Here is a 27579-nt window from a genome sequence, read left to right on the forward strand (position 1 = left end):
GGGAGTTTGTTCCTTTTTTTTTCTCATTATACTCTTAAATTGTTGTCAGTTATCAAACAAACAAACAAACAAAAATTGTTTTGAAAAACCTTGCATACGCCTTTTCTATCAAGTGCTTTAAAATATAGACTAAATACACACATCCTGCCAGTTTTTTCTTACAGTGACAGTATCCTTACCTGCCATTTAATATTAGCCTCGTATTTTTCTCACGTATATTTACCTGTGACTTGTATTTGTTATTTAAACAGGATAAAAAAAACATTCAAAAAAAAAAAGAAAAATTAACTGTAGCGCTTCATTATACTATATTATTATTATTATTATTGTGACATTTTGGAATACTGTGAAGTTTTATCTCTTGCATATACTTTATACGGAAGTATTACGCCTTAAAATACGAAAATAAATTTTACAAGGTTTCTGTTTTGTGTGGAAGAGTAATTGATGTTGCTAAGAATGATGTTTGTTTTTTGGGGTTTTTGTTGTTTTTTTTTTAAATGTTACCAGCACTTTTTTTGTAAGTTTCACTTTCCGAGGTATTGTACAAGTTCACACTGTTTGTGAAGTTTGAATATGAAGGAATAATTAAAAAAAAAATTCTTCTCTTGGTTTCGTATTGTGTCTTCTTTCTATTGTGGCAGTGCTCCTATTTTAAACGGTTCTCCTCAGTTCTTTCATAAAATGTGGTTTAGGTGTAGCCTGAGATTATCCAAACCAAGAACTCTAACTGCAAGGCCAGAAAAATTCTCAATATATCAGTCCTCTTGATAAAAACAGTAGGACTTCCAAGGTTGGTGATTTTGCAGTCACTTTGGAGAGAAATAGAAGAAATGTGGCCATTTCCTTACTCCTGCCCCAACCTCAGAAATGAAAAAATCTCTCATTTATCACTAAAAAAATTGGTTCACTTTTTTCCCCTTCCCCATGTGCAAATAAATCAGTATACAGCTGCGTCTTGTGGAAGTAGCCAATCACATGTGATACTATGCCTGTCTATCCTTGTGTCCCCTCAACTCCATGACCCCATCAATCCGTACCTGTCTCCTTTTAACCTCTTGGATTTCTCAGACATGTATGAAGAAGAGAAAATTTCATGACACAAAATATGTCCTCATTTCATGACTCTGGGGACCCCTAAGGGACACCTACATTCTCCACAGGCCCTTTCTTGTATATACCCCTACCCTTAACAGCTCTCTAAACTCACCATTTCTTATTGAAGTTGCTAGTGTGATGGAGAAAATTTACATCCTGTTTGTCCCTGGTGTAGCTGACCCAACTGAATTGATATCACTGTCTTCAGTAAACATCCATACTTCCTTCAACATTGTGCAAAGTATGAATGAAATGGAGAAAATTATTTCAGCCCTGGTGAGCCTTAACATCTGACAAATAGAAATATTACTCAAGAGCTAGATTGTATCATGAAAGTTTGTAATCAACAGAAAGAGGCTTATGGGTTAGGATCAGTCAAGACAGGGTCCAAAGAATAGGCACTCTAGTTTGAAGACTCCCAACAACACGTTGGCTTTGACTTTGAGTAAGTGAGTATGGATGAAGATTTCCATGGTGTAAGGAGCACAAAAATACCCACACCTGAGCTCTGCTGGGTAGGGTCCTAAGGCAACCACTGGCTTGAGAGGGCATCAGTGAAGTCTGCTACCTCATGGTGACCTCTGTGAGTTATATTATTGACTTCTTGCAACTCAGTCATGAATTCCTCAGTTAATCTGATTGTCTCGAAAATAGAAAGGAAAGAAGAAGAAAACATGTTCATAGTGCATGATTTGTCCTTGTCTGATTTTTGTGAACCTTACCAACATCTTAACCATGCCCATTAACTTCACACAGCATCTTTAAGCTCCCTTTCCACCTTCTGCAAGACCTTTAACCTCTTCTATTCCAGTTGAAAATGTTGCCTTCTGATTTATATAGAGGCTATAATAATGGTGAATTTCATATATACTTCTCATGTGGCATTTAACAGTGTATACAGTTGTGCCTTCATATACATTATCCATCCTCACAACTACCCTATGAAACCCCATAAAGTAGCTTTTATTACATGTATGCATAGAAAAGGAGGTTCAGAACCAAGAATTTTTCTCTATAAAACAATTAATGCTTGAAGTCAGGTTTTCTGAGATCCAATAGTATTCATACCATACCAGTATTTTCAAACTTGAGTAATACAAGGACCCTTTATAAAGGGGGAAAAAAAAGACCCACTTCTCACAGACCCCCATTCTGACTTTAGTTATTTATATTATAATGTTTCTTAAATATGCTCAAACACAAAACCAGGTAAGCCTCTTTGCTTATTTCTCTTATGGAACTATAAAACTAAAAGTTACAAACAAAATGCAAGCAAACTATAAAATTAATAATGTTTAAAATAACATTAATTTAATGTAATGGATGACGCTTTGCTGAATCTAATAGACCCTTTCATATTTCACACCATCCTAATTGTATTTGCAAATCTTTCCCAGTTACCATAATTATATTAAATGACACCAAAATATTCTGCCTCGGTCCAATGTACATTTCTTTCATATCTAAATACCATTCCCTTTTTGTCATTACATCTTTGTTAATTTCCGACTTGTGTATTGTGTTCTATTCCAACCCAGTTAGCACTAGTTTTTCAAGAAAAATGCTGTCAATTGCCATAGCAAATAACACTATTTTACATATAGCTATCTTTCCTCCAAAGAATTTGGAGCTCTGGACAGATTTCAGTTCATTACTCCTAGTTACTCAGCTGTTTGGTAGAAAAGTAAGAAAAAGAAAAATCTGAGGAAGAATACTAGTTAAATTGTCTTTCTTTTAAAGTCTGACTAATTCTTAAGGAGTAGGAGAAAAGTTTTTTAACTGCTGACAAAAGACGGTGAGATACAATTGCTTCACATTCTATTTCAGTTCCTGTGCTCATAAGAGAAAGCCAGTCATCTGTAAATCCAGCCTCCTTGCTCTCCTCTAAGAAAAGTGGAAGAAGGACAGAAGTCCTTTACAATTCAGTCTGGAGGCCATTAAACAGAAATAAGTGGATCTGAGCCACCCCCAATTCCAGCACAAAGAATCTGAGGGGTGAATAGAGGAGTTCAGAGAAGCTGGTTTCATGGTGTACATTTTTCAAATCTTCTGTGATCTCCACCTACCTGTTGTTCCTGTTAAATAGGAAAGAACCCTATTTAACAAACCCAAATTTTTCTTTAAATGAGAAAACAGACTTCTATTTCAAAGGCTCAATAAGAAAAGTTGATCATGGCCCAAGTACTAAAACGAAGCTTTTTCCAGAGGACATTCGCTGCTCCCTGTGGATTTCCCCAGTGCACACTTCTGGAAAAATTGAGTTCTATGTATCAGACCATCACTAATGGACTCTGAGTGAGTCACAACAAAAGGAAACTTGAAATTGCCCAGAGAATAAAATCTGAAGCCTCTTTGGTTCCTTAGTTTCCAGGGCCTTCCCTTAGTATGGGAAGGGCTGTCAACTTTGAAGAATTCCCTTCAACTCCCACCAATTTTAATTCCTACAAGTTTCCCAGACAAACTCCCTGCTCCCACCAGAACAGCCTCACTGTCCCCTTTGTCCTCTCCTTACCCAAGCCCACCTGTCCTCTCAAGGTGACCTTACCACAGAGAAACCTGTCCTGATTACTTCACTCCGAACTGACATCTCCTCCCAAAGCCCTGTGCCATGTATTTTTGTCTCCTTACTTTTTATTGTAGATGTTGTCTCCCCAATTAGTTGTAAGTTCTTAGAAGACAGAGACCATGGCTTAGTTATCCTCGAATCTTCTAGGGGATCTGGTACCATGCCTCATCTATAAAATGCCTTGAATGAGTGAATGTTGATGAAAATAACAGTGAGAAATGAGATAATGATGGCTCTGCAGTCATGCCATCCTCACCATCCATCTCAAACCCCTATAACCCAAAGCCCTGCCCAACACTGTGAGAAGAAATGCATTTTCAGAGGCACAAGGATCTGCTCAAACTGCCAGTTTCAAAAATAGGACAAGTGTTTTGTTGTTTGTTTTAATGTGCACTCATGATCATGATTCAAGCTACTCAACCAGGGTCTGCCACAACGGAATGGAAGGAAAGGGTGGAGGAAATGAAGATGAAGTAGAAGATAACATCCATTCACTCAACTGAGCACATACACACAGAGCAGTGATGCTGATACATTGGTCAATGATAGCAAAGATGAGGTGTGTGTCTCCCAGAAGATACCTCTGAGACTAAGCACTCTCTACTGGGAAGCTGAAACTCCCCAGGCTTCTGTAACTCAGGATGTTAAAGTACTGTGGCTCTGCAGAGTCCTCTTCTCCCAGCTCTCTGCAGAGGTCCGCTGGGGTAGCTTCTGCTTGCATACAGCTTCCAGGGACTGAGGGAGCCCTGGTGCTCCATTCCTCCCGTTCAGATGGTGTTCTCCTGGGGCCACTTTCTGCAGAATGGATTCTGAGAGACTTCTAAAAACAAATTGCAAAGTGAATATGTGGAGATGTTATACCAAAGGTACTCCCAACATGATACACAGTTATAAACAATCTCTCTCTTCCCTGTGTTCTTACCCGCACCAATTCCTTGACCTCTAATTTCTCAATCTTGTTACAACTAGATTTCAACACTAACTACTCCACTGAATCTATGCTTGCTGCACCTGCACTGTGTCCAGAGTCCTATTACTGCCTATTCATTAAGCCTAAAGAGACACTCAGAGGACTGCCCAGTTCCCTTTGATTCTTTGTCCTGGTTCTCCCCATCCTCCTTTGACCCCTCCACCTCTCACCTTTGTTTTCATTACAGGCCTGCTCTTCCTCCTTGCACACCGGCTCCCCAAATGAATGGGGTCCCTGAGGTTCTGCCCTTGGTTTTCTCACGCTTAAAACTCTGAGAGTCACATCCTCAAAAAGTGCATCTACAACTGCCACTGCCTCCTGAGGAGTCCCAAATCTCTATCCAGACTCCAGGCTTCTCCTCTGAACTCCAAGCACAGTTGTCCAGCTGCTAACTGGCCATCACCAACCAATGACACACAGCTGAGTCAGGCTCCACTTGTCTCAAATGGAACCATCATCTTCCCCTACCCACAAACTGTTCCTGCCCCAACATTCTCTATTCTGAGTTATGGCACCAGCTAACCAGAAACCTGGAAGCTAATGTCAAACTCTAATCAACCATAAAACTGCATCTGGTTTTACTCCTAAACAACTCTGAAATCTATCCCTCTTTTCCTCCCTACTGCCATGCCTTCTCTCTCACCTCTATCTCCTTCATACTACCCTGCCTCCCTCCAACCTCTAATTCAGTTTCCATGTAGCCACCAGCAGAGTGATCTTCCTAAAATGAAAGTTGGACCATGCCATTCTTCTGCCTAAAACTCTCTAATGGCTCCCACTCTCTATAGGAGGGGAACTTAACCTAGATTCCACAGGTGGACTGCAAAGGATTTGTAAATCCCCTTAAATTGTAAACAAAACTATGTCCGAAGGTGCATTCTTCTGGTAAGAAAGTGCAGAATTTCACTGCATTCCTCAAAGGAGACAATGATGGCTTCCAAAACGCCCTTTGTGCCTGGGTCATATTCCCTTCATCTCCTGCTATGCTTCCCCAACCAACACACTCCACCACAAGCACATACTGGGCTAGCTTCTTTACATAGATTATTTCTAATCCCAGCAACAAGCCTGTCAAAATATGTACTTTTGAATGAATTTATAGGCACAGATGGACCATGCCATTCTTCTGCCTAAAACTCTCCAATGGCTCCCACTCTCTATAGGAGGGGAACTTAACATCACAGATGGGTCTGTGATGGGAAGTCACTTTCCCAAAAATAAATCCATTGCTGACCCTGGTTCCTCTGACTCATGACCATGCTTTCTTTTCAGCTAAGCTGCTTCTCAACTTGCAGTTTCTAAAATGCCATGCAGCTTCCTGACTCCCTAGTTTTGTATATGTTGCACCCAGTGTTCACTCCCTGTCATTCCGCTCAAAGTTGCCTACTCATTCTTCCAGACTCAACTCCACAGGACTTTGTCCAAGAAGTCCTCTTTGCACCTTCCCTCTACATTCATCCTCTGTGCTATAGCATCATCCTGGGTGTTTCTGTTATAACATTCTGTGCATCTGACACTTATGTACATATATTACTATCACCTCTAAGCCCCAACCTGTGAGCTCCCTGAGGGAAGGAAGGGCCCGTGTTACATTCTTTGTATCCTCAGAGAACATAGCAGACGCTCAATGTCTGTCTGAGGACATGTTTGACAACTGAAATACACATGTGTGCGTGCCCGCACACACACACACACACACAGATATTCTATGGTCCCACACCTAAATTAACCTGATTTTCCAAATCGAAGTAGGCACTCACTGTCAGACAACTACAATTGCATTTGTGGGGACAATAGAACAAAGCAGTTGGAAAAAGCTGTTTGGCTTGGGAAAATCAAGCCTGTGAAACCAACCATCCACATCTATATGACGGCATTATAGGTGGGGGGAGGTGCTAAAGCAAGGAAATCAAAGAAGAGCAGGCACAAGCAAGACGATTGGAGGAAATGCTGAATGGCATCCCAGTGCAAAGCTGACACCCTTTCAGTCTGACTGGGGGCTGCTCTAAAGCAGATTACTCACTCTACCATGGGGCTGAGTGATAAAATCACCAAAAACCAGCAGATGGGAAAATAACACAACAAAAGCAAAGCAAATCTCGCTTCATCCATGCTCCTTCCCCCCACTGCCCTAAGATAGGAAATACCTGCACCATCATCAACTAGCATCAAGCCCAGCAGTGCACAGATACATGCAGGGAGGCCGACAGGGAGGGAGGATGGAGATATTTGGATTGCAGGGTGAACAAATACCAAAACTTAGGGATGGTTCCACACTGCAGGTCTTGAGGGGCTAGTCCTAGAGAGAGGTCATTGTATCAGGCACACAGCCGAATCAGGGGAGCCCTTCCCTCAAAACATCTCCCCTCCCCTACTGGCTGTCTCATTCATTCTTTTTCTGTACAAGTGGCTGAACCTTAAAGTGAATATGAAGAAAAAAGATGGGACATGCTTTTATAGGGCATGCTGATGCTGTGCTTTAAAAAGGTAGTAAATCCCTTGGTGCAATTCAATTCAACTTTTAAATATGAATATCTAATTATTTCTCAAAAAAAACTATGGCCTTGCGTGCTGCTATGTTCTAGATCTCACTCTTGGCCAGACTGGCTACCCTTGCCTTTGAATTTGAAGAATATTTTGGCCTTCAAAGGTCCTCTGGGAAATGCAAAATGTGCCTAAGATGGGACCCTCAGCTATCCCATTTTCTATTAATCTTGCATAAGGCCTCTGTAACTGTGCTCAGTGTGAAAAATAAGCATGGGCCCCAAGCACTGATGTCTTAAAGGGCCAAAGCGAGCTACAGAGATTGCAGTTGGGTCCTGCCAGGACAAACATTGCCCTCTGGGAGAACATGAGAATTGATAGTTGGCAGAAGTCACTGTCCAGGAGCTGGACACACCATCTCTCCTTTCCTCCATGGAGAGATCCCTAGGGGGCACTTTTCCCAATAGCTGCCTAGTAAATGGCATTCATTCATTTACTCATAATAAACTCATGCAATATAAATATTTATTGAGCACCATGTGCTATAAAGTACTGTGGTAAATAGAATTTATAATTATAAAAACTTAATAAATAACCATTATTAATACATGCTGGGAAAAATGCCAATTTCACATGAATGATTTCCCTTAAGTTTAACCACAACCCTTTGAGGGCAGCACCATAATTATCCCCATTTTACCAATGAGAAAACCAATGTGGCTTGGCAAAGTAAGGGGAGAAAACTAGGATCCAAACCTAGGTCTGTCTGATCCCAAAGTGGAGGTTCCTAAATGACACAGTCCACCGGTACTCAGGGTCTGAGGTAAATGCCATTGGAACCCCGTTCAGATCCCCTTTACCTGACCAGTGCTTCCATTTCCCAGGTACAGGGAGTACAGGCTCTGAGGAGCTCACAGCTGTCCCCTTCTCTGAAGAATTGCTCTTGGCCCCGCCCTGATGAGCAGCCAGCCTTCAATGACAGACCACCATGGAGTTCAAAGTTTGACTCTCTTCCCTCAAGGAGGGGCCAACTCTATATAATCCATGCTTCAACCGAGTATCCAGCTGAGACCACATCCATGCGCTCTTTTTTCCCTTAGCCCTATCCTGCTGCCTTCACTACCCTTCATCTGAAAGTCCAACACAATCAGTCATTTTCCTAAGAATTCCCATGTTAAGATCTGCTGCTGGGGGCCTGACCTGAAACAGTAAATCCTGGCAGTGGTCCTAAGAGACAGAGTCTAAGGATGGCCATGCAGACCCATTGCTGGTGGTGAAATGGGATGGAGTATAGAGGGAAGGGAGTATGAAATGGCTCAACTTTGTCCCTGGAATTTGAGAAGTATGGGATAAATGGCAAAAATTATTAGGGCTGAGGGGTTGCTAAGTGCCACTGATACGTTGAAGAGAGAAAGTGACAGGCTCAGATCTATTAATCAGCAACTTAAAGCAAAATGTGACAGTCAAAGCTCCTCTTTGGCAGTGTTTAAAAAGACACTCACATTCAGAAGCTGAAGACCAGGCACACAGGCCCTAATTGTGAGAGTGGCAGAACATCAAAAAAGGCTGGATTCCCAGCCTGGGTAAGTCTGCTGTGCCAAAAACAAGGTCTTGAGAGGAAAGGAGGGGTTATTGAGACTTGATGAGGATCTTGGAGCAAATGCATTTGAAAACTTTGAAACTTTACATTCCCTTGTATCACCTGGAACTGCAGAAATGACCCACCTTCCCCTACATGGAAGATAAAGTTCTGTCAACATCTGCATCCACCTCCCCGACTGGCCATCAGACCTGTAATTAGGGCAAAATCTCAACATACACCAACTGAGGAAATATTGGGTCTGCTTAGGCAAGAGTGGTTATATGCCAAGGACCTGGCGAGCATGCCCTGGCAGGACCTGGGAAAGTCTGCCTAGGAGTGGATCCTGAATGTGTGGGATCAAGGAGTAGGTGCAATATAAAACTGGGTGAGGGAGAACTTGTCCACATAAGAACATGTCCTATCACACAGGATTTAGCACCGTTCCAAGGGCTGCAGGAGACGAGTCTACTGCATAGCAGTCTGTAGAAATGCCAGCACTACTTTGGCAAACTATAGAGGAAGGAAACAAAATGCTGAGACATGGGAATACTAGAATGGACCTATTAAATCAGGGTTTTTCAAAACAATCGTCCAGGTGTCCAATCTGCTTGGTTTTTGTGCAGCCAAAGACCTAAAAATGTTTTTTATAGTTTTAAATGATTGGAAAAACACCAAAAGAAGGCTATTTCATGACACATGAAAATTATAGGAAACTCACATTTTTTATCATAAATAGAATTTTATTGAAACACAGCCATACTTGGTCACTTACATACTGTGCTTTCATGGTACAATGGTGGAGTTGAATTGTTGCAACAGCACATGTATGGCCTGCAAAGCCTTAAATACCTATTGTCTGGCCCTGCCCAGGAAAGTTTGCTGATCCCTGTACTAAATAGTTTCAAAAGTCCAATAGCAGCTTATGTTTCTAGGGATCTCTGGAGGAGAGCCCTTGTACTAAGATGGAGGAGAAGATTCCACAATAGGGAAGAGCAGATAGCAACACATAACCAAGAGGGTTGTAATGATCATGATGGGCAGCGAGGTCAGAAAGATAGCTCAAGATGACCTGCCGGGAAACTGAAATGACTAATAGAACGCAGAGTTCTTAGGGGAAACATAGAGGGACAGTCAACAAGGGTATTGCTTATATATATGAATATATATACAAGCAAAAGAGATCAAGAATCGATGAAAGAAGGCTGAGGCCGACCACCTCCATTGAAAGTCAAGATCTCTTGCCCAATTTCTAGACTTGACTCAGCTCTCAGACCCACCACCCACAGGCTGAAGGAGAGCCCAAGTCCCCATGGGGAAGGACCCTGAAACACCATGATTCCGCAGTCCTTCCCTAGACGACTCCGAGAGTAATTTACTCATAAACCGTACACTGGAGAACGTCTGACCACAAAAAGAATAGCAAAAGAATGTATAATTGACAAACTAATCGAGATTCTAGTGGTAGAAGTACTTAATTCAAAACCAAGACAAGAAGGGACAGATAAAGGAACAAACAACAGGCAAAACAAATTTGAAGAAAATAAGATGGTAGCTGTGAATCCACTGGTATCAGTAATAACAGCACCAAGTACGTAGTCCAGAGAGAGGAGTATCAGGGCTGCAGAACTGAGCTGTTAACTGAGTGGAAGCAAAGTTGGATGGAGAACGAATCAGGAACAAGAGAGGAGGGTCTAAGGAAGGTGGAAAACAGTGTTGGGAACTGACAGGCTTGCCTTCTCCAAAATGTTTACAAAATGTTGGACTGGCTTAAACAGCCCAAGACAGCAGACAAAACAGAGTGGAAATTCTTTCACTCGTTCCAATCAATAGCTACTAGTTTGTACATAGCAAACACAGATAGGTTTCTTCATGGTTTATGGCGCTTTCACATGCATTATGCCACCAGTTCATCCACAGTGCCATGATATAGGACAAGCAGAATTATGATCTTCACATTATAGATGAATAAACAGAGAACTGGAGAGATTAAGTAAATTCCCTGAAAGCACTCACTCAGGGTTGAGTCTAGAAACAAAATCTTAAAGTTCTCTTTCTAGCACTTATTTCAGCCACATGACCTCTTAAGCTAAAGTGACAGAAGCTTTACAGGATCTTAATCGTACACGCACCTTTGGCCCCTAAATATTCAGAGGGTTGATTTCACATCCCACAGACCCTAGCAGGGTAGTCCAGCACTAAGAAAACTTGTGAAAATGAAATAAGCAAGTGTACAGAAAGGGCCTAGCAGGCAGGAGATGCCCTAAACACATCAAACTCACAGTAGAGAAATCCAATCTCAAAGGCTAAGTGGGAGGAAGGAACTAGAAACCCTAGGTGATATGGGGCCAACCTTTCAGTGCTCCCAGGTGACAAGAGGAATATGGGAAGAGCATAAATAGCTTCACTAAAGGGCAGAACAATTGCCAGGCGAAAAGCACAAAGAACAACGGGGGAGAACACATCCACGTCTCTGATTGAGAAAGCTTTTGGCAAAAGGAGGCTCTGGATAGAAAGGGGATCAGAAAGGGCAGGGTGAGGAAGTGGGGTTCCCGTGACTGAGCTGTGTGGCCGGAACCATTACCTTTCTAATCAGCGCGACCGCCCCAATGATGGCTGTGCAGATGACTGCTAGCGCGGTGCCCAGGACTCCAAGCAGCGGCCCCTGGAATCCAGCGCTGTGCTCAGCCACTGCAAGGAGGAGGGAACAGGGGAACAGGGCTGAGTGGCAGAGGCCAGAAGCAAAGGGCATTCATTCCCAGAGAAGCCCCAACGTCATAGCACCTGCGCTAGGTGGGCATTGACCAGGGCCTCTCTCTAACCTTAGGACTGGAGACCTCAGACCCAGATCTTTGGACAGTAGAGCATTAGCCCGGCCCAGCACTGCTATGAAGAATGGGGCTCCCTATAGCTACTGGACATCCAGAAGGAATCATTTTGAACTCTCCCTTTCTCTATACGACAAAATCATTTTCAATAAAAATCATGAATTGAAACAAATGCCACCAGACACACACACAGACACACACACACAAAACACAGAAAGTGAAACTTTTCTTTTATTAAACTATCCAGATATAACCACCTGAGTAAAAATTGTTTAATTAAAATTAAAAATGAAATTAATGTTAGAGTACAAAAAAGAAAAAGCATAATTATGGGTTCAATAATTTTTTATTTCCCCAGCAGCTTGAACTTTGATTAGTCTCTGGTTAGAGTCTGACATCATAGTATTATCTGTCAATAATTGTTCAGTAATCAATAAGTGAATTTTAATCAAACTGAAACATCTGCAAAAGATATAATATAACAATTTATCTTGATTCATTCTTTAGTTTTCAACATTGGAGCTTACTAAACAAAAACATTGCTTCTTGCAGTTTTTACTGTTTTAAACACAAATAGAAAACTCCAAGAGGTCTAACTCCAATTCTGTGTCTTCATCTTTACAATCCCCATGTATCATTATTTATTTAGAACCTACTGTTTAAAGACAGGAATATGCAGTGCCCTCAGGGGTTATAGATACAAACTGTGCTTCAATTGAATGTGAATTATTCTGAACCATTATGAACTTACTTTCAAAAACAAATGCATTTAGCTGAGTCCACATCGGTCAGAAATGGACTGTATAACTGGGAGTTCTCAGAATTAACTTCCACATAAAATTCAATGGTCATTAAAGGATAAGTAATAAAAATTAGCTAATTTGATGCTTTCATATAAATTCCTAAAACTCAACAGTAACTACAGCAATTGTTCAGAACTCAGATCAACAAAATATTATGGAAGAATATTTTATCACTGACCTCATTTAGAATTGCCAACACAAGGTGATAATAAAGAAAAATCTAATTTTAGCAGTTTTGCTCATGCTTTTAAATACGCTACAAACATTACATCTCCTTCTATTGCCTACACCTTGATATGCAAGGCTGCTCTGGGCCCTCTTTCCTAGAAGAGGGTTTGGGCGACTCTGAAGACCTGAGAAGTAGACAGTAGCTGTAGCTCCACAAAGATTGCGACCACGAGTCCTGATTCTCAGGGAGGGTTACATTTTGAGCGCCCTGCACTGAATCCCTGAACACAAGACTTGAAAGGGATAGTAGAAGAATCTGGTTCAGTGTCCTCATTGTTAAAGTATTGAGGAAACTGAGGCCTAAAAGATCAGTAAGTAGCCCAAGGCCGTCCCACTGGTTACAGAGCCTGCCAGGGGCACACAGCACCCTGCTCAGTGGTCTGCCAGGGATTGGGGGGTGGGGGTAGGTGACTAGATTTTTATTGGTCCCCAATACAGAAACTTTCCTACAGAAGACCTGCATTACTTAAGACGTGTGTGGGGTTGGGGGTGGGAGGTGGGGTACACCAAGACCCAGGCCCCTGCTGTCAAATAGAAATTTGGTAGGTTCAAATCCTAGGCCCAGCCACAAACAAGCTGGATAACCTTAGGTAAGACACCTCTCCTCTGTGAGTGTCAGTGGACTTATCTTTAAAAAGGGACCATAATAACTATATCGTGGGGTTTTCCTGAGTATTAAATGAGATAATATATATAAAGTGCACCCTTTCACTTCACTCCCCTTCATTTGTTCCTCTCACTTCCAAGCCCAATTAATATTGCTACATAGACTCAAAAGAGTGTAGGAAACCCTCTGATACTCCTTGGGCCAATGCCATGTACTGTGCTTTACTGAAGCAACCCTAACACTCCCTGGGCATCTATACCACAAAGGGCCAGGAACTCCCTGCTTTGAAGAGAAGCAGGGCTGCCCTGGGGTGCAGAGGGAACCAGGAGCTAAGGACATGCCTGCAGGAACCCCAGAACCTGTGCCCCACTTACGTCAAACAAGGTAGTGGTCTGGAAAAGGTGATAAGGAAATAGAAAGAGAAATAAATTCATTTTATCACTCTTGGAAATAGAGAAATATGTACTGAGGGGAGGAAGCAAGAGAAGCTAAAGAGCTCCATTTAACCAACTTTCCCAGGCCAGCCTGATCCCAGCAGAACTCAGAATCTCACACTCAGAATTTGCCCACATCCTAGGAGGGTAGTTGGTCTGCCTCTAGAAAGGAAAATAATGAAAAGACAAGACCAATGGAAGCTTCATTAACAGAAAGATCAACCAAGCCACAACCAGCCAGATTTGGTTTTACAATAATGTACAGCTTTACTCTAGTTTCTGGACAAGGAAAGTAGCCATTGTTGCTCTCTGGCCTGGAGGTAAGGTCATCACTGAGTATCCAGAAACATGAACTCCCACCCGTCCAGAAAACAAATAATTTGTAGTTTTGTTTTTTTAATCTGTTTATTTAACTTTATTTTTTCATTAATAGGGTGAAGAATTTTATTTTACTAAAATTCTTTCAGGCTCAGGGATACTTCTTAGAACATATAATTTAGGATATTCATGTAGTAGTTAAGTTCAGGTGTCAACTTGGCCAGGTGGTGCCCAGTTGTTCTGTTGCTGTGGCCTTAAATCATCAGCATGTGAAATTCATCCATGGCTGATCACATCTGAGGTTTGCTAAGGGAGTGCCTTCCACAATGAGTAACATTTAATTTAATTAACTGGAGGCTTAAAAGGAGGAATCAGAAGAGATCTCAGCAGCTCAGCACACCTCGGCTCAGTGCCCAGAGCTGACATCGACCCAGATGTTTGGAGATGTAGAAGAAATGCCCCTAGGAAAGCGGTTTGAACCCAGAATCTGGGAGAGAAGGCCAGCAGACATTGCCATGTGCCTTCCCATATGACAGAGAAACCCAGATGAAAGCTAGCTGCCTTTCCTCTAAGGAAACGCAAATTTGTAACTAAATAAATTCCTTTTATAAAAGCCAATCCATCTCTGGTGTGTTACATTCTGGCAGCCTTGACAAACTAAAACAATTCATAAATAAGACAGATTCTACACAGTGTATTGTTAATAGGCTCTCCCCAAGGTGGCCTGCAGTAGAGGGTACCTGAAGCCTATGAAGGGTATAATGGGGGCATGTGCATCAGAGATAATTTCTAACTAGTCACCATAATAAACTTAGTACATTTCAGATCAAATTGAAAGGTAAAACCACTTTGAAAACCTAACATAAAAATTGCTTTAATGGTACCCTGATAATTTACCTAAAGTTTTCTTATTTCTATCGCAGCATTTTCAAAAGAGTCAGACTGTAATGCATTTTTCTATTTAGCTCAAAATATGAGTGACTTTCTACTTGAAACCATTGTTTTGAAACAAACTAATAATCTGGACTGGTAGTAATCCACTTGACTATCAATCTAAGGGAATTTAACTGTTCTTTCATTGGGTCAAGAGTGGAGATGGTGTACCTGGTTGGTGGATTTCTGCTTTAGGGACATAATTAATTGCAAACATTGTATTATCTGAGTGTTATTTGTTAAGAGGATCTGGTGAATAGTAAAGCTTAGGATCTATTGCAATAGCTGGTTAAGATGAAGGGGTGTGTCCTCAAAATGGACTTGAAGTTCCCTGATGTCTTTCCTACTTTCCTGCTACCATATGCCTGCCCCTTTAGGGAGCTACATAGAAAAGTCCTTCTATGATGGGAAAGGAGCAAAGCAGAAAAATCACTTTGATCAATCCAAACTGGTAACTATTATTTAGCATGGAGTCAGTCCTGAAACACTCTCTTTCAATACGCACATCAGTCCTCAATCCTGCCACTAAAATGGGGAGTGAAGAAGCTGGGCATGGAAAGGAGTTTTACTATCAATAAATTTATAGTCCAGAAAATGTCTATGCCAAGGTCTTAACTCAAGTCTTTATTAAATCCAGAACCACCTGAAATGAAGGGAGTTTCTTGCAAGGCAAGGTGCTCCCACCCAAAATCTCCAGAAGCTACACAAGCCTCAAGTTACCTATACTTGGTCTTCTTCTAGGAGATGTAGAACAATAATTATAAGTCTCAAATTTCTTAATTCAATCTCAATTTAGTGGAAGTTAAAAATGAGACATCTGAAAATTTTAGTAGCTTGACAAATACACAAAATTGTAATACCTTGAGAGAGTGAGTAACTTTGATTGATGACAGGGTATGCGACCAAATTGCACTGAGCTAGTCATTGCATCTCACTATGTAGATAAAAGTAAAGACAGGAAAATATTCATCAGACATTCACCTTAAAGATATTAAGAATCCAAACAATAGCCATGTGAGGTGATAAATTTGTTTTCAAGAGGTTCTCTGTAAGTTTTCGTTTTATTTCTCAAGGCTTACTGTTAAATAATCTTTTGCCTTAAGACTATAGCACTTATTTTTTTTGTTGCTATCAGAAAATACATATCAGTTATTGTGTGGTTTTTATAGTCATTAAATTCTGTACCATTTAACCTTGAAGTCAGGGTGTGATGGTTAGGTTCATGTGTCAAATAGGCCAGGTGATGGTGCCCAGTTTTCTGGTCAAACACCGACCTGTTACTGCAAGAACATTTCACAGCTGCTGAATAAATGAGAAGGCTGGCTGGTTTATTAAATTATCAGTCTGTTGACTGCATCTGCAGCTGAACTCATCTACAATCAACTAAGGGAGTGTCTTCAGTAATGAGAGAATCCAATTAATTGGATTTAATCCAATCAATTGGAGGCTTTTAAGAGAAAAGAAAAAACTTTCATTTCTTCTTCAGCCAGCCAGCCTCCCCTGGAGAGTTCATCGATGGCCTGCACTACAGAATTTGGATTTGTTCATCCCCACAATTGTGTGAGACACTTTCATAAAATCTTATATTTACAGATATCTTCTGTTGGTGCTGCTTCTCTAGAGAACCCTGCCTAATACAACTTGGTACCAGGAGTGGGGTACTGCTGAATTTGCAAATACCAAAAGTGTCAGAATGGCTTTTTAAGCGGATAAGGGGAATTCTAGAAGAATTGTGAGGGGCACAAAAGGAAAGGTCTAAAACATTTATAGAGTCTCAGTTAGAGCTCTAGGGTTTCTTAAGAGTCAATAAGTGATGTTGATTGGGGTTTAGCAAACCATGGCAATTAGCACTAACTGAAGCTTGCATCAGAGTAGCCTACAAAACAGCCTCCTGACTCCATTTGATCTCTCTTGGCCACTAATACATTATTTTATTACACTTCTTTTCCCCTTTTGGTCAGGAAGGCTTTGTTGATACAATGGTGCTGAGGCCAGACTCATACCCTGGAGTCATGCCCCACATTGTCAGGGAGATTTTCACCTGTGAATGGCTTGTACTATATAGTGTGGAGGGCAATGCTCTTCCTTGCATAGTTGAGCTCAGGGAGAGAGAGAGGGGTCACATATGAGTGACAAAGAGGTTTCCTAGAAGCAACTCTTAGGCCTCATTATGAGGAGCCTTAGCTTTTCCCCTACAGAAATAAGTTTCCTAAGAGCAAGCCTCAAACTCCAGGGCTTGACCTATTTTCTTGAGAGTCCCCAATGGTTGGGAGGGTACCCAGCATTTCCCAGATGGGAGGATTCAAATATTCCATGTGTATGTTCCCCTTCAGATCTTCAAGGGACTCTGCCAATACTTTTTAATTATCAGCTCACCAGAGTCTGAAATGTATCTTGGTGCTCTATTAAGCTATAGAGAATTACAAGGCCTCCCTTAGGTTACATAAATCCTGAAATTCACAGAGAGCAGCGTCTCCAAGATTATCAATTAATTACATCCCCCTATCCTTTAGTGTGGACACCCCTTCTCAACATGAAAAAGTCAGAACAGGAATTCCCCAAATATCTCTATAGATTGGGAGAAGGATCAAAAGAGAAGGAGGTGGTATAACAGAGAAAATGGGATGTAACAAATGAGTATGGCTGCTGAATCACTATATTAATATTCCTTCCAGCCTCTGGTGTTTTGGAGCAGCTAGAAGGAAAAATCTGAGATGACGGAATGGTAGCCCATGACAAACTCTGTGATCTATCCTGTAACTACTTGTTGAAGTATGCCTTGAAAATTATTGCTTTTTCCTTTCTTTGCTTTGTATGCGTATTATATTATACAATAAAAAATGTTATATAAAAAAAGGAAAGAAAGAAAGGCCTAAAATGCTTTGAAGAGACTATTGGTAGAAATATGGGTGCTAAAGGTTCTTTCAATAAGGCTTTAGTCAGAAATGATGAATGTGTCATTGCAAACTGGAGAATGAGTGATCCTTGTTTTAAAGTGATAGAGAATTTGGCAAAATTAGTCCTGGTATTGGATGGAAGGTAGAATTTGAAGATGACAAGCTTGGATACCTAGCTGAGGAACTCTTCAAACTAAATGTGGAAAATGCAGCCTGTTTCCTTTTTGCAGCTTATACTAAAATGTGACAGGAAAGATAATCTTCAAACTAAATGTGGAAAATGCAGCCTATTTCCCTTCTATAGCTTGTAGTAAAATGTGACAGGAAAGGTATAAGCTGAGAACTGAACTTTTGGGTACAAGGAAAACAGCAATTGATGGTCTGGAAAATCCTAGGTTTCCAGAAAGTGAGATCCTAGTGAATAGTGCCCCACATGAGGATTTAACCAAACATGGAACAAGTTAGCCATTTTGGCACAAGCCAGGATTGGAGATGAAGTCATCCAGAAAGGATTGTTGAATTCCTCTCACACATTGACTCTCTTTCACCAGGAAGAGCCCAGTCCCTTTAGTAGCTCATCTGATTAAGTAAGGCCCAAAAGGGCCTTAAAGGATTAAGGATATCTTTACCTTAAAGGATAATCTCTTTACCTTAAAGTCAACTGATTTAGGACCTTAATCACATATGCAAAGTCCCTTCACAGTACATACAGATTAGTGCTTGATTGAATTACCAGGAGAATGAATGTGTATACCAGGGGACAGGAATCTTGGGGCCATCATCATCAAATTCTTCCTACCACAGATAACAATTTTGGCTGAGGGTGCTCAGATGCAGAGCTCTAGATCGGCACAGCCAGTTCTAAAATAAGAATCATTGCCATGTATTGACCTCTTTCATGTGTCAGGGCCAGTGCTAGGCCTTTTATATACATCATCTCATTTAATCAGTACTAAGGGTCACAGTGAGCAACTTCCTCAGGTTCACCCAGTTAAGTGATAAAGTTAAGGCTCAACTCATGTCTAGTAACCAGCCCTAATTAATCTAAAGGAGCCCAAGCATTGACACACTAACCATTCAGGGACTTCGTCAACCCTAAGATTATTCCCACCATCTCAGCACCCTCCATTAACTAAACACTATCAGCCTTCAAAATGTGGCTAATCATGAAGGCTTCCCTGATCATGATAGCAACTGCCATTTACTAAGTTTTTATCATACAGGTTAATTGACGGAAAACCAGGAGACAAGCTTAGCATGCAAGAAGTTTATTAGGTAGTTCTCTTTCTCAAGGAAAGGGAAGAAAGCAGGATTAGGAAGACAAATAAATTGGGCTGCAATGCACTGTCAGTGAAAGTCTCTGTTAACCTCCATGGGAAGCTCTGAAACTAGTGTGGCCCTTGGGAGATACTGGCCAGTCATGTATGCAGGCTGCCCTGGAAGAGGAGGGTGAGTGGTACTCTTCAGTGAGGGTTGACAGCTGAATGACAGCTTCTAGCATCACTCCCAGCTTCTGAGGTAATGACTACTTCAGTCCTAAAAGAGATCTCGGCAATGCATCGGAGTCCACTCCCTGAGCTGCTCAGATTTACTTCCTTGTAAAAGTTTTGACAACAACTAATATTAGTTGAATGGACTTCAGGCCTTCTTTTTTGATATAACCAAGACCTTTATACATTAAAAGTCTGAGCCCCTAGTCACCATGCCCTTCTGGTCCAGTTCCCACTAAAACTGGACGAATGAGTAGCAAAGTGTGTGCAAGTGGATTATCTAGATATCGAACATATTCCTCTCTGCCCCCATTTCTTAATATCAGTCTAATCTCTTCCTAATGATTAGCTTCAATTACTCCTGCCACTTGGAGACACTTCTTTCCTGTTTGTTTCTTAGCAAAAGGAGACGGAACTTTCTAGATGGGAATCATAGTTTAAGTTCAATGGTACACCTGGGGGAAGCTTCCCTCTTTAGGAACCAGGACCTCTAAACCTGCAGAGCTCAAGAGTTTCAGGAGCAAGAAGCCCAAATTCCCAAGAAAGTCAGTGGAAATGATAGTAAGAGGGGTCACTTCTGAGATCAAGTCCTGACTCCTGGACACACACATTATACTTACTAAGGACATATCACCTTAAGAATACTTAGAGTATATACTGAATAGAGCTCCATTCTCACAATATTTTGCTTTGAGATGGTACTTTAGCTGTGCCATCATCAGGCTGTTCAATCAGCAGCTTCTGGGTGGTACAGTGTGAGATATGATCAGAGAATATCAAAGTCATGTGGCCACTGCTGTATCTCCTTTGATGTAAAGTGCATCCTGTAGTATGATAAAAATATTATGTGAGATACTGTGCTGATGAATCAAACACACTGAAAGCATCAGAAATGGTGCTGGCTGAGGATTTTTGCAGAAGAAATGCAAAGCCAAACCCAGAATATGTGAAAGTTCCTATCAAAATGAATTTTCTGCCCTTTTGAAGGTGGAAGAGGTCCAGTGTAGTCAACTTGTCAACAAATGGCTATTTGGTTGCCTTTACTGATGGTGCTGTGTGGTGCACTCAGTTCTCTATGCTGGCAGGTTAGACATTTGGCATCAGCAATAGTTGGATCAGACAAGGTAAGTAGCAGCCCATGCTGTTGGGTCCCTGCTTATCTACTACCATCCCACAAGAGCCACTTTGTTCATATGCCCGTTGAGTCTGCACTGGATGGCCAATAAAAAGGCTGGCTGGCAGCAAACGGTCAAGTCAATTTGTCTGCCTGATTGTGCAGTGCCTCTTCCATGGTGGATACTCTCTGGTAGGGGTTTGCTTGCTATAAACAGATCTTTGCCATTTGTGCCATCCCCATATGCCCATCCACATGCATTTACTCCAGATCTTCTTGTTCTTAATCTTCCAAGCTTGCCCCTTCCTGATTCCTAACCAATCAGCTAAGTCATTCTCCACCATACCATACAAGTATGGGAACAATATAAGTTGAGCCTCCTCTCCACATCAAGTGGATGACCATGTGCACTGCCCAAAACTTCCCCACTTTCAAGGCCACATGTTTGTAGGACTGAAGTATACCAATTGCCCATTTTTAGGTATACCCTTATAATAATGGGGCAAACATGGATGTGTTTGCTAACTCATCTTTCTTTCTTCAGCTGATCAGAAGTGATACCCCAGGTGGCGATGAGTGGGATCTGATTGAGAGATGCAGGTGCATGACATGGAGGTCTGGGGCATCTGGCCATGTGACTTGCTTGGGCCTTCCAGACATACTAAGGCTCAATCCCATTTACATCACTTCTATCCTCAGTCTGACAAATACCACTTGCATCATCAATGGGCCCATCTTCAAAGGAGACTTAACCTCTGCCATTCCCCAGGGTGTGATACTGTTTCTGGTTTACTTTATCAGTGTGAAGGGACAGTTTCAGAGGCTTCTGGGTTTCTACGTTATGATAGCCCTTAGCCCACAGGTCAAGAAGCCTATATGGGAGTTGTGCTAAATATCAAGTGTGCCTATTCCAATTATACATTTGGGAACTGGGAAAATGACCACCACTGCACTTCTGTCACTTACATATGTTACAATGCTACCAATAAGCAGCATTTTAATATGTCATTTCAAGATGAGGAAACCGTTTCAGAGAGGGTTTATAATTTGCTCAGTTTCCAAAGAAAGTCAGTCTGACTTCAAAGTCCTTGCTCACCCCACTCTACCAGGTTCCATCTCTTTGTAATGCAGTGGTTCTCAAACGTTAGTGTGCATCGTAATTACCTGGAAGGCTTGCTAAAACGTAATTTGCAGCCATGAATCCTCCCCACCACCATTATTCCAGGGTTCGTGCTTTCCTGTGGCTCATGTCATCAGTTACACTATGAGTCTTCTCCTTGAAGACCAAGGTTGGAACCGTAGCAAAGACTATGCTACAGCAGTTAGGTGAGCACGTGAAGTGGGTGAAATTTCCAGCTCCAGCTTCCCTGCTTCTGAACCCTTCTCCTCTTTCTACTCTTATGTCAATGGTGACCTGACCCAGGACTTCATTCTCATCCCTACAAGATGCTATCAAAATCTGATCTATAAGTCTTTCATTTCCTCATTCATGAATTATAAATGACTGGTAGTAAATCAGTTTGTTGTACCACTCCTTTCCCATGCATACACACACACGCACACACACACACACACAAACACACACACACACACCTTTTCCAGGAAATTGCATTTAACTGAGATTAAAGGCTTTCACAAAAGGCTGAGGTGGAAGGAATACTCCTTTGGATAAGAGGGGACCTCTGGTTTTCTCAGAACTCCCATTACATAGGCAATTATCGACCCTGGCCATCCTATAAGATGAAACACCAGTTTTCTCCACTCCTCCCAAAAACTGTGCTCCTAGCAGAGAAGAGAGGAGAGGTATGATAGTGCTGACAGCTGAAGGAGTGTTGATATTTTAACAAAAATATTAGAGCATGCAAGGTCACCCCATGACGTCTGCTTTTCTCTCAGACTTATCTCTCACTTTTCCACTTCCTAATTCTCACCTTCAACCTTGGATCATGCTGAACTCCTGGAATTCCCCCAAAAGTGCTCTTCCTCTACTGGAAACTCTCTTATTCTGCTCATGTTCTTAGTCTGCTCCTCTTCATGCTTCACAACTCAGTCTACGAACCACCTCCTGGAAGTTTTTCCTGTTCAGCCCCTGCCCTTAGCCCAGACCAAGTCCCTCTTCGCTTTGAACACTAGTGCATAGCCCTGTCAAGACTCATCACATTCTGTGGTAATTGTCTCATCTGCTTGACCATCTTCCAGCTAGGTTGTGAGACCCTTGAAGGCATAAGGCTCTGGGGCCTTATTTTTTGCTGTTTTCTCAGCACCTGACACATAGCAGGTGCTCAATAGATGTTTGAAGCACAAATGAAAGCATGACAAAGTGAATAACTATCGAGACAAATTGTAACTGGGAGGGGAAAGAGGCAGAAGGTGAGTTTTAAAGAGAGCAATAATATGTGACCCAAGGAGGGTTTGAGAGAAGCAAGACAATTGCCCTGACACGTGCTGTGCTGAAAGTGGAAGAGCCGTGCTCTCCTTCACCCACTCCTCCCCAGAGGCTGAGACAAAGCCCAGGTGTCCAGGGAATTCTTGAAAGGCAAACAGTGTAGCAGAGGCCTGGCCCCACTTCCCTCTGACCAGGGGCATAGACTTCCAGAAAGATGGACAAGGAATCCAGTCCCTTAGGATAAGGGCAGTTCCTGGAGTGTGCTTAGAGTACCAGGAAGAGGGGTTAGGGCCCAAATTCTCCAGATCTTTTTCCTTCTGCCCTGAGCACCATGGGCAGGTCAGGGCAGCTGTGGCTTTGGGCACAGTCATAGAGTTCGCACAGGGAGAAGAGGGCAGATAGGAAGCAAAGAAGTCTTGGCAAGGACAGCTGCAGGGAAACCAGAAAAGGATATGGGGTCAGAGTATGGGGAGAGAGCAAGGTTTGCAGCCAGGATGAGGTGTGGGTTCTATTGCAGTTTGAGAACAGCTGAAGAACAGGGGTTATGCCATGCTCAGGCTGAGGCAAGGATTATGATAATGAGTTTGATTAGGTTTAAAAATAGAGTTGCAGATACAATTAAGACCAGAGTGGAATTTAGAATATTAGGAATATCAACTTAATTAGGAATATTTGATTAGAAATAAAAGCACCAATTTCTCCATGCACAGTCACAGCCACAGAGCAAAAGACTTCAAGGTCTTTGAACCAGGCCAAGCCCTGGGGCAGGGAGGACACCACCACAGGAAGGCGGGTAATTTAAGGCTTACACCTATCAACCTGGGTTAGCTTTAGGACTAAATTCAATTTTAGCATTCAAGTTAGAAATAGCTTAAATACTGCTGTTAGTGATAAGGACTTGGGCTAAAAGTTTCAGATTAGGTCTTGGTTGGTCTTAATGCGAGAGATTGAAGGAGATTTGCCATTACTGGTATCTGACCACTTGAGGAACAGGAGGGGAGCCACAAGTGATCTGTGCTGTCTCCTGGTATCTACTACAGCAAGAAAAAAAAGGGTGGCAAACAGAGGCTTTGGGCAAGGGCTCAGCCGAATGGCTTCTGAGCACTCCCCCCAGATGGCCTGTGAGACTCAAGTAGACCCAGGCGCTCATTTCCCCAGTTTCAACCTCGGGGGATGTGCTGTGCCACTGTGACCTCAGGGCTGCCTCTCCCAGTGCCCTGGCCTGGTTTCCTGTCCCGGGACCTACATCCCTCAGGACTCTGCCACCTTGACTCTCTTCTTCTGGCTGCTGCTGCAGTCTGGTGATGGGCTCTCGGGCATGGGGCACAAGGTCAAGAGCCCAGAAGGATCGAGACCATCATTTTGGCCACCTGTCACTGGATTCCAGGCTTCTGCCCTGTTTACTGTCCCAGGTCCCCTCTAATCATGAAGCACTAAATAGTAATAGTTAGCATTTATTATGTTAGGCTGTGCTTAACACTGTTCTAAAACTTTATTTGCATCAACTCTTGTGATAATTCACCACGTTATGGATGAAAAAACAAACAAACAACTAATAAACAGTTAAACAATGTACCCGGGTTACCCAGTGATGATGACAATATCAACCCAGGGATGGGGATTCCAGAGCCTGGGCTCTTAATTGCCAGCTACACTGGCCTCTGTCAGAGCCAGCCAAGAAGTAGTATTTGGAAGGAAACTTTTAGGTAAGCTTTCATCTTCTCAGTTTACACATTTTAGCCAACTCATAAAACTTTATATACAGCATAATGGAAGGCAATAAATGTAACTTCTGCAGTGCAGTGTAGTGAGACCAGAACACCTGTGTTAAAATCAGGTCTACCACTCCCAGCAACTCCAGTCTTCAACTTCCTGCTCCATCAAAAGGTCAAATAGGAATCATATGAAGAGGTAACACTTATGTAGTGCTTACCACGTTCCAGACACTGTGCTAATTCCTTTTGGAAAGGAATTTAATCCATGTTAGCATCTTGAAAAGTCTTACAATTATTCTCATTTTACAGATGAGAAAACTGATGCACAGAGATGTTAAGCAACTTTGTCTGAGATCAACAGCAGATCCAGGATTGCAGCCCAGCCAATGTGAAGTCAGAGTCTAAGCTTTAAATCACTCTGCTCCACTGTCTTCCAGCTATGATAATAATTATTTGCCATCTTCCAGTGAATTGATTTGGGTGTCCAAGTGGATAAGGCACATAAGGGCATTTTGGAAACTATGATCATGCAAATGTAAGTTATTGACCATATTGACTTACCACACACTGTGCTTTGTTTTTATCCAGCTATAATCTTTATAAACTCATGAGCTAATTCTAATTTGCAGGATTGACGCTAAACCAATCAATGACAACCCTTTTCAAATGACCTTATCAACGGGTGTCCCTAGTAAATACACATAAGATGGGCTTATCACTCAAGCACTGTCCTTCCCAATGCTGGCTGCACATCAGGATCACCTGGGATGCTTTTAAATCATACTGCACCCAGGCTCTACTCCTAGAGATTCTGATTTAATCGGTCCGGGGATAAGGACCAGGTTCCAGTATTATTTCAAAGCTGCCCAGCTTTCAAAGCTGAGCTTGGATTGAGAAGCCCTGTTCTACAGATTGTTTCAAGATGGCATTTTTCTACCCAAGGAGTGAAGGGATCATTGATGCCCTGTTTCAGAGGAAATACCTGAGCTTCCTAGGACCTCCAGAAAGATTCTTCCTTGGTAAATCCCATCAGGGTAGGTATGATAGATGCAGAAGTACTCCCCAGTGTCGTTAGTGGTCAGCGACTGGAACGTGAGGTCCAGGCTGGGGCCGGGGACCACTCGCCCACTGAAGGCCGGGTAGACATACCACCCCAGCTCTGTCTGGCAAAGGGCCACATGCTGGTCCAGCCGCTTCCAGTTAACCTGACTCACTTTGGCCGTGGTGGAGGACAGGTGACACTGTAAGGTGACAGAGCTGCCTTCCTTTGCAGAAATGTTCCTCACTGTTACTATTCTCCCTGTCACCGCTCCTAGGGAAAAAGGAAAAGCACATGTGAGTCCTGAGCCAACAGCCAATCCAAATTGGCCAGTTAGGGTGGCCAGAAAAAATCTCCAGGAAAGCCAAGAAATCCAAGAGAAAGGAAACCTAAAGAGAAATGCTGTTTCTCCCAGGCAAAACCACCCTGTTCAGTGGTTATCATCTCCAGCACCCTTTGAACATTTCTCCATCCTTAGATAGTTCAGAAAGCAATGTAAAAACCTATTTCTACTCCAGTTTTTAATATTTGCTTCCCCCTCTCAGAAACACTTCCTACATTTTAAATATAGAAGGAAATAATTTGAATATAAATTCAGTCTCTAATGGTAGAACATCTGGAATCTGTGAAGAAGGTATTTGTGATACCCAGAAGACTACTTGCAACCATTTTCTGGAAGGTTCCTGCTCTTCTATCCTCAAGGGCAGAAGAAAGGAAAGTAGAACAGGAGCAGAAGTTCTAGGAATATCCTGGTAATTCCTCCTTCTTAGTCGCTTTTTCTTTTCCTACTTCCTTTCTTAGGTTAACCAGCCAGGCACCCCCAACTCTGAGGGTTTATGAGGTCCTTGGTTGATCTCCCAAAACAACTGCACTTCATATCTGAGATTGCCCTTTTTCCCATGAGGGTACACAGGACTCTGTAAACGGTGTGTTTTCTTCCCTCACACAGATGTGGCGCTCACTCCCAGCCATCCCTACCTGAGCCCTCTTGCTTCCCTACCAAGCACTTCCCTTCCTGCTCGCTGCTCTCCCTCTTTCCTGGGTTCCCACCCCAGGTTTCCAGGCCTTACCTGAGGTGGGGAGGGGAACCTGCCTCAGCCCCTGGGCCCAGATCAGGAGGAGATACAACTGCATGCTTCTGCCCAGGGGGCCTACAGGAAGCATATGTAACCTCTTCTGCCACTGAAACTGGCCGATGGCAGATGCGAAGGTGAAACTGAGCCTGTGAGGAGAGAATGAGCTCAGCAAGAACAATGTCAAAGATAGATAAGGTCTCTCTCACTGAGTACACAGACTGCATGGGGTGAGCCGCAGGAAAGACTTGAAAGAAACACATTAAAAAAATAAACAAGACAGTGCCATTGGGTTGTTGTTAGCCAATCTACTGTTTTTAAATTCTATCTTAATGCATGTGTGTTTTTAATCAGGCTTTATCTAACGAGCTCAAGGATATCTGTGTAATGTCCAGGATTCTGAAAAAAAAACTGCTTCTGGTGGGAAAATGCTCACTGGGCATTCCTGACTTCAACCTGCCGAAGAATGTGCAATGGTAAAGGAGACTCAGGTTTGGTGCTATAGGCCAGGAGCTGCTTGAAATCAAATGAATCAGTGAACCAGATGCATTCCCAGAGGCTAGGACAAGACCAGTATCGGTCTTGGAGAAATAGAGTAACTGTCCCTTGAATGAAGTCCTCTCCTCAAATCTTATTTCTTCTACCTTGTTTATCTGCACTGAGATTTCGTTCAATTCTGCCTTAGTCTCTCTGACTCAGTAGAATCAGAGCATCCAGAATAGTGTGTTTTCTTGTGCACAGTGACCCCATGAGACTTGGGAAAGCAGAAAAGGCAAGCCACAATGGCCTTGGAAGCAGAGCCCTGCTAACACTAGAGTCAGCTGAGCCCTTTCCAGGTTCTCATGAGGACCTCTCCTCATGAGATAGAATTCAGGGATGAGGGAGGGCCAGTAGAAGTAAAAAGTGAAATTTATTAGAGAGAGAAAGTATACATGAAAAGAAATTAATGTAGATGTGCTCAAGGAAGAGACACACTTCAAAAGGCATGGGTTAGCTTATTTTATAGGGAGGATTTGC

General features: G+C 42.3%; 1 protein-coding gene across 1 annotated transcript; it reads right to left on the reverse strand.

Annotated features, from left to right (window-relative positions):
- Window positions 1-3531: 3531 nt before the first annotated feature.
- On the reverse strand, window positions 3532-26738 carry TIGIT (T cell immunoreceptor with Ig and ITIM domains). Its single transcript, XM_077117564.1, has 4 exons — window positions 26560-26738; window positions 25433-25762; window positions 11282-11388; window positions 3532-4484 (listed from the first exon to the last, which is right to left on the reverse strand). Exons 1-4 carry the CDS (start codon window positions 26651-26653, stop codon window positions 4254-4256), a joined length of 762 nt encoding a protein of 253 aa, XP_076973679.1. The 5' UTR covers window positions 26654-26738; the 3' UTR covers window positions 3532-4253.
- Window positions 26739-27579: the final 841 nt, after the last annotated feature.

Source organism: Tamandua tetradactyla, chromosome 10, assembly GCF_023851605.1.
Source record: "Tamandua tetradactyla isolate mTamTet1 chromosome 10, mTamTet1.pri, whole genome shotgun sequence".
NCBI lineage: Eukaryota > Metazoa > Chordata > Mammalia > Pilosa > Myrmecophagidae > Tamandua > Tamandua tetradactyla.

Bases quoted from the DNA above. Each gene is read 5' to 3' on its own strand.
- TIGIT (XM_077117564.1), bottom strand. From the start codon at position 26,653: ATGCTTCCTGTAGGCCCCCTGGGCAGAAGCATGCAGTTGTATCTCCTC. The intron at 11,389-25,432 runs GTATTTCCTCTG...TCCTCCTTGCAG, and splicing joins GGAGGTCCTAGGAAGCTCAG to TGGCTGAGCACAGCGCTGGA. The intron at 4,485-11,281 runs GTAATGGTTCCG...ATTTGTTTTTAG, and splicing joins CGGTCGCGCTGATTAGAAAG to AAGTCTCTCAGAATCCATTC.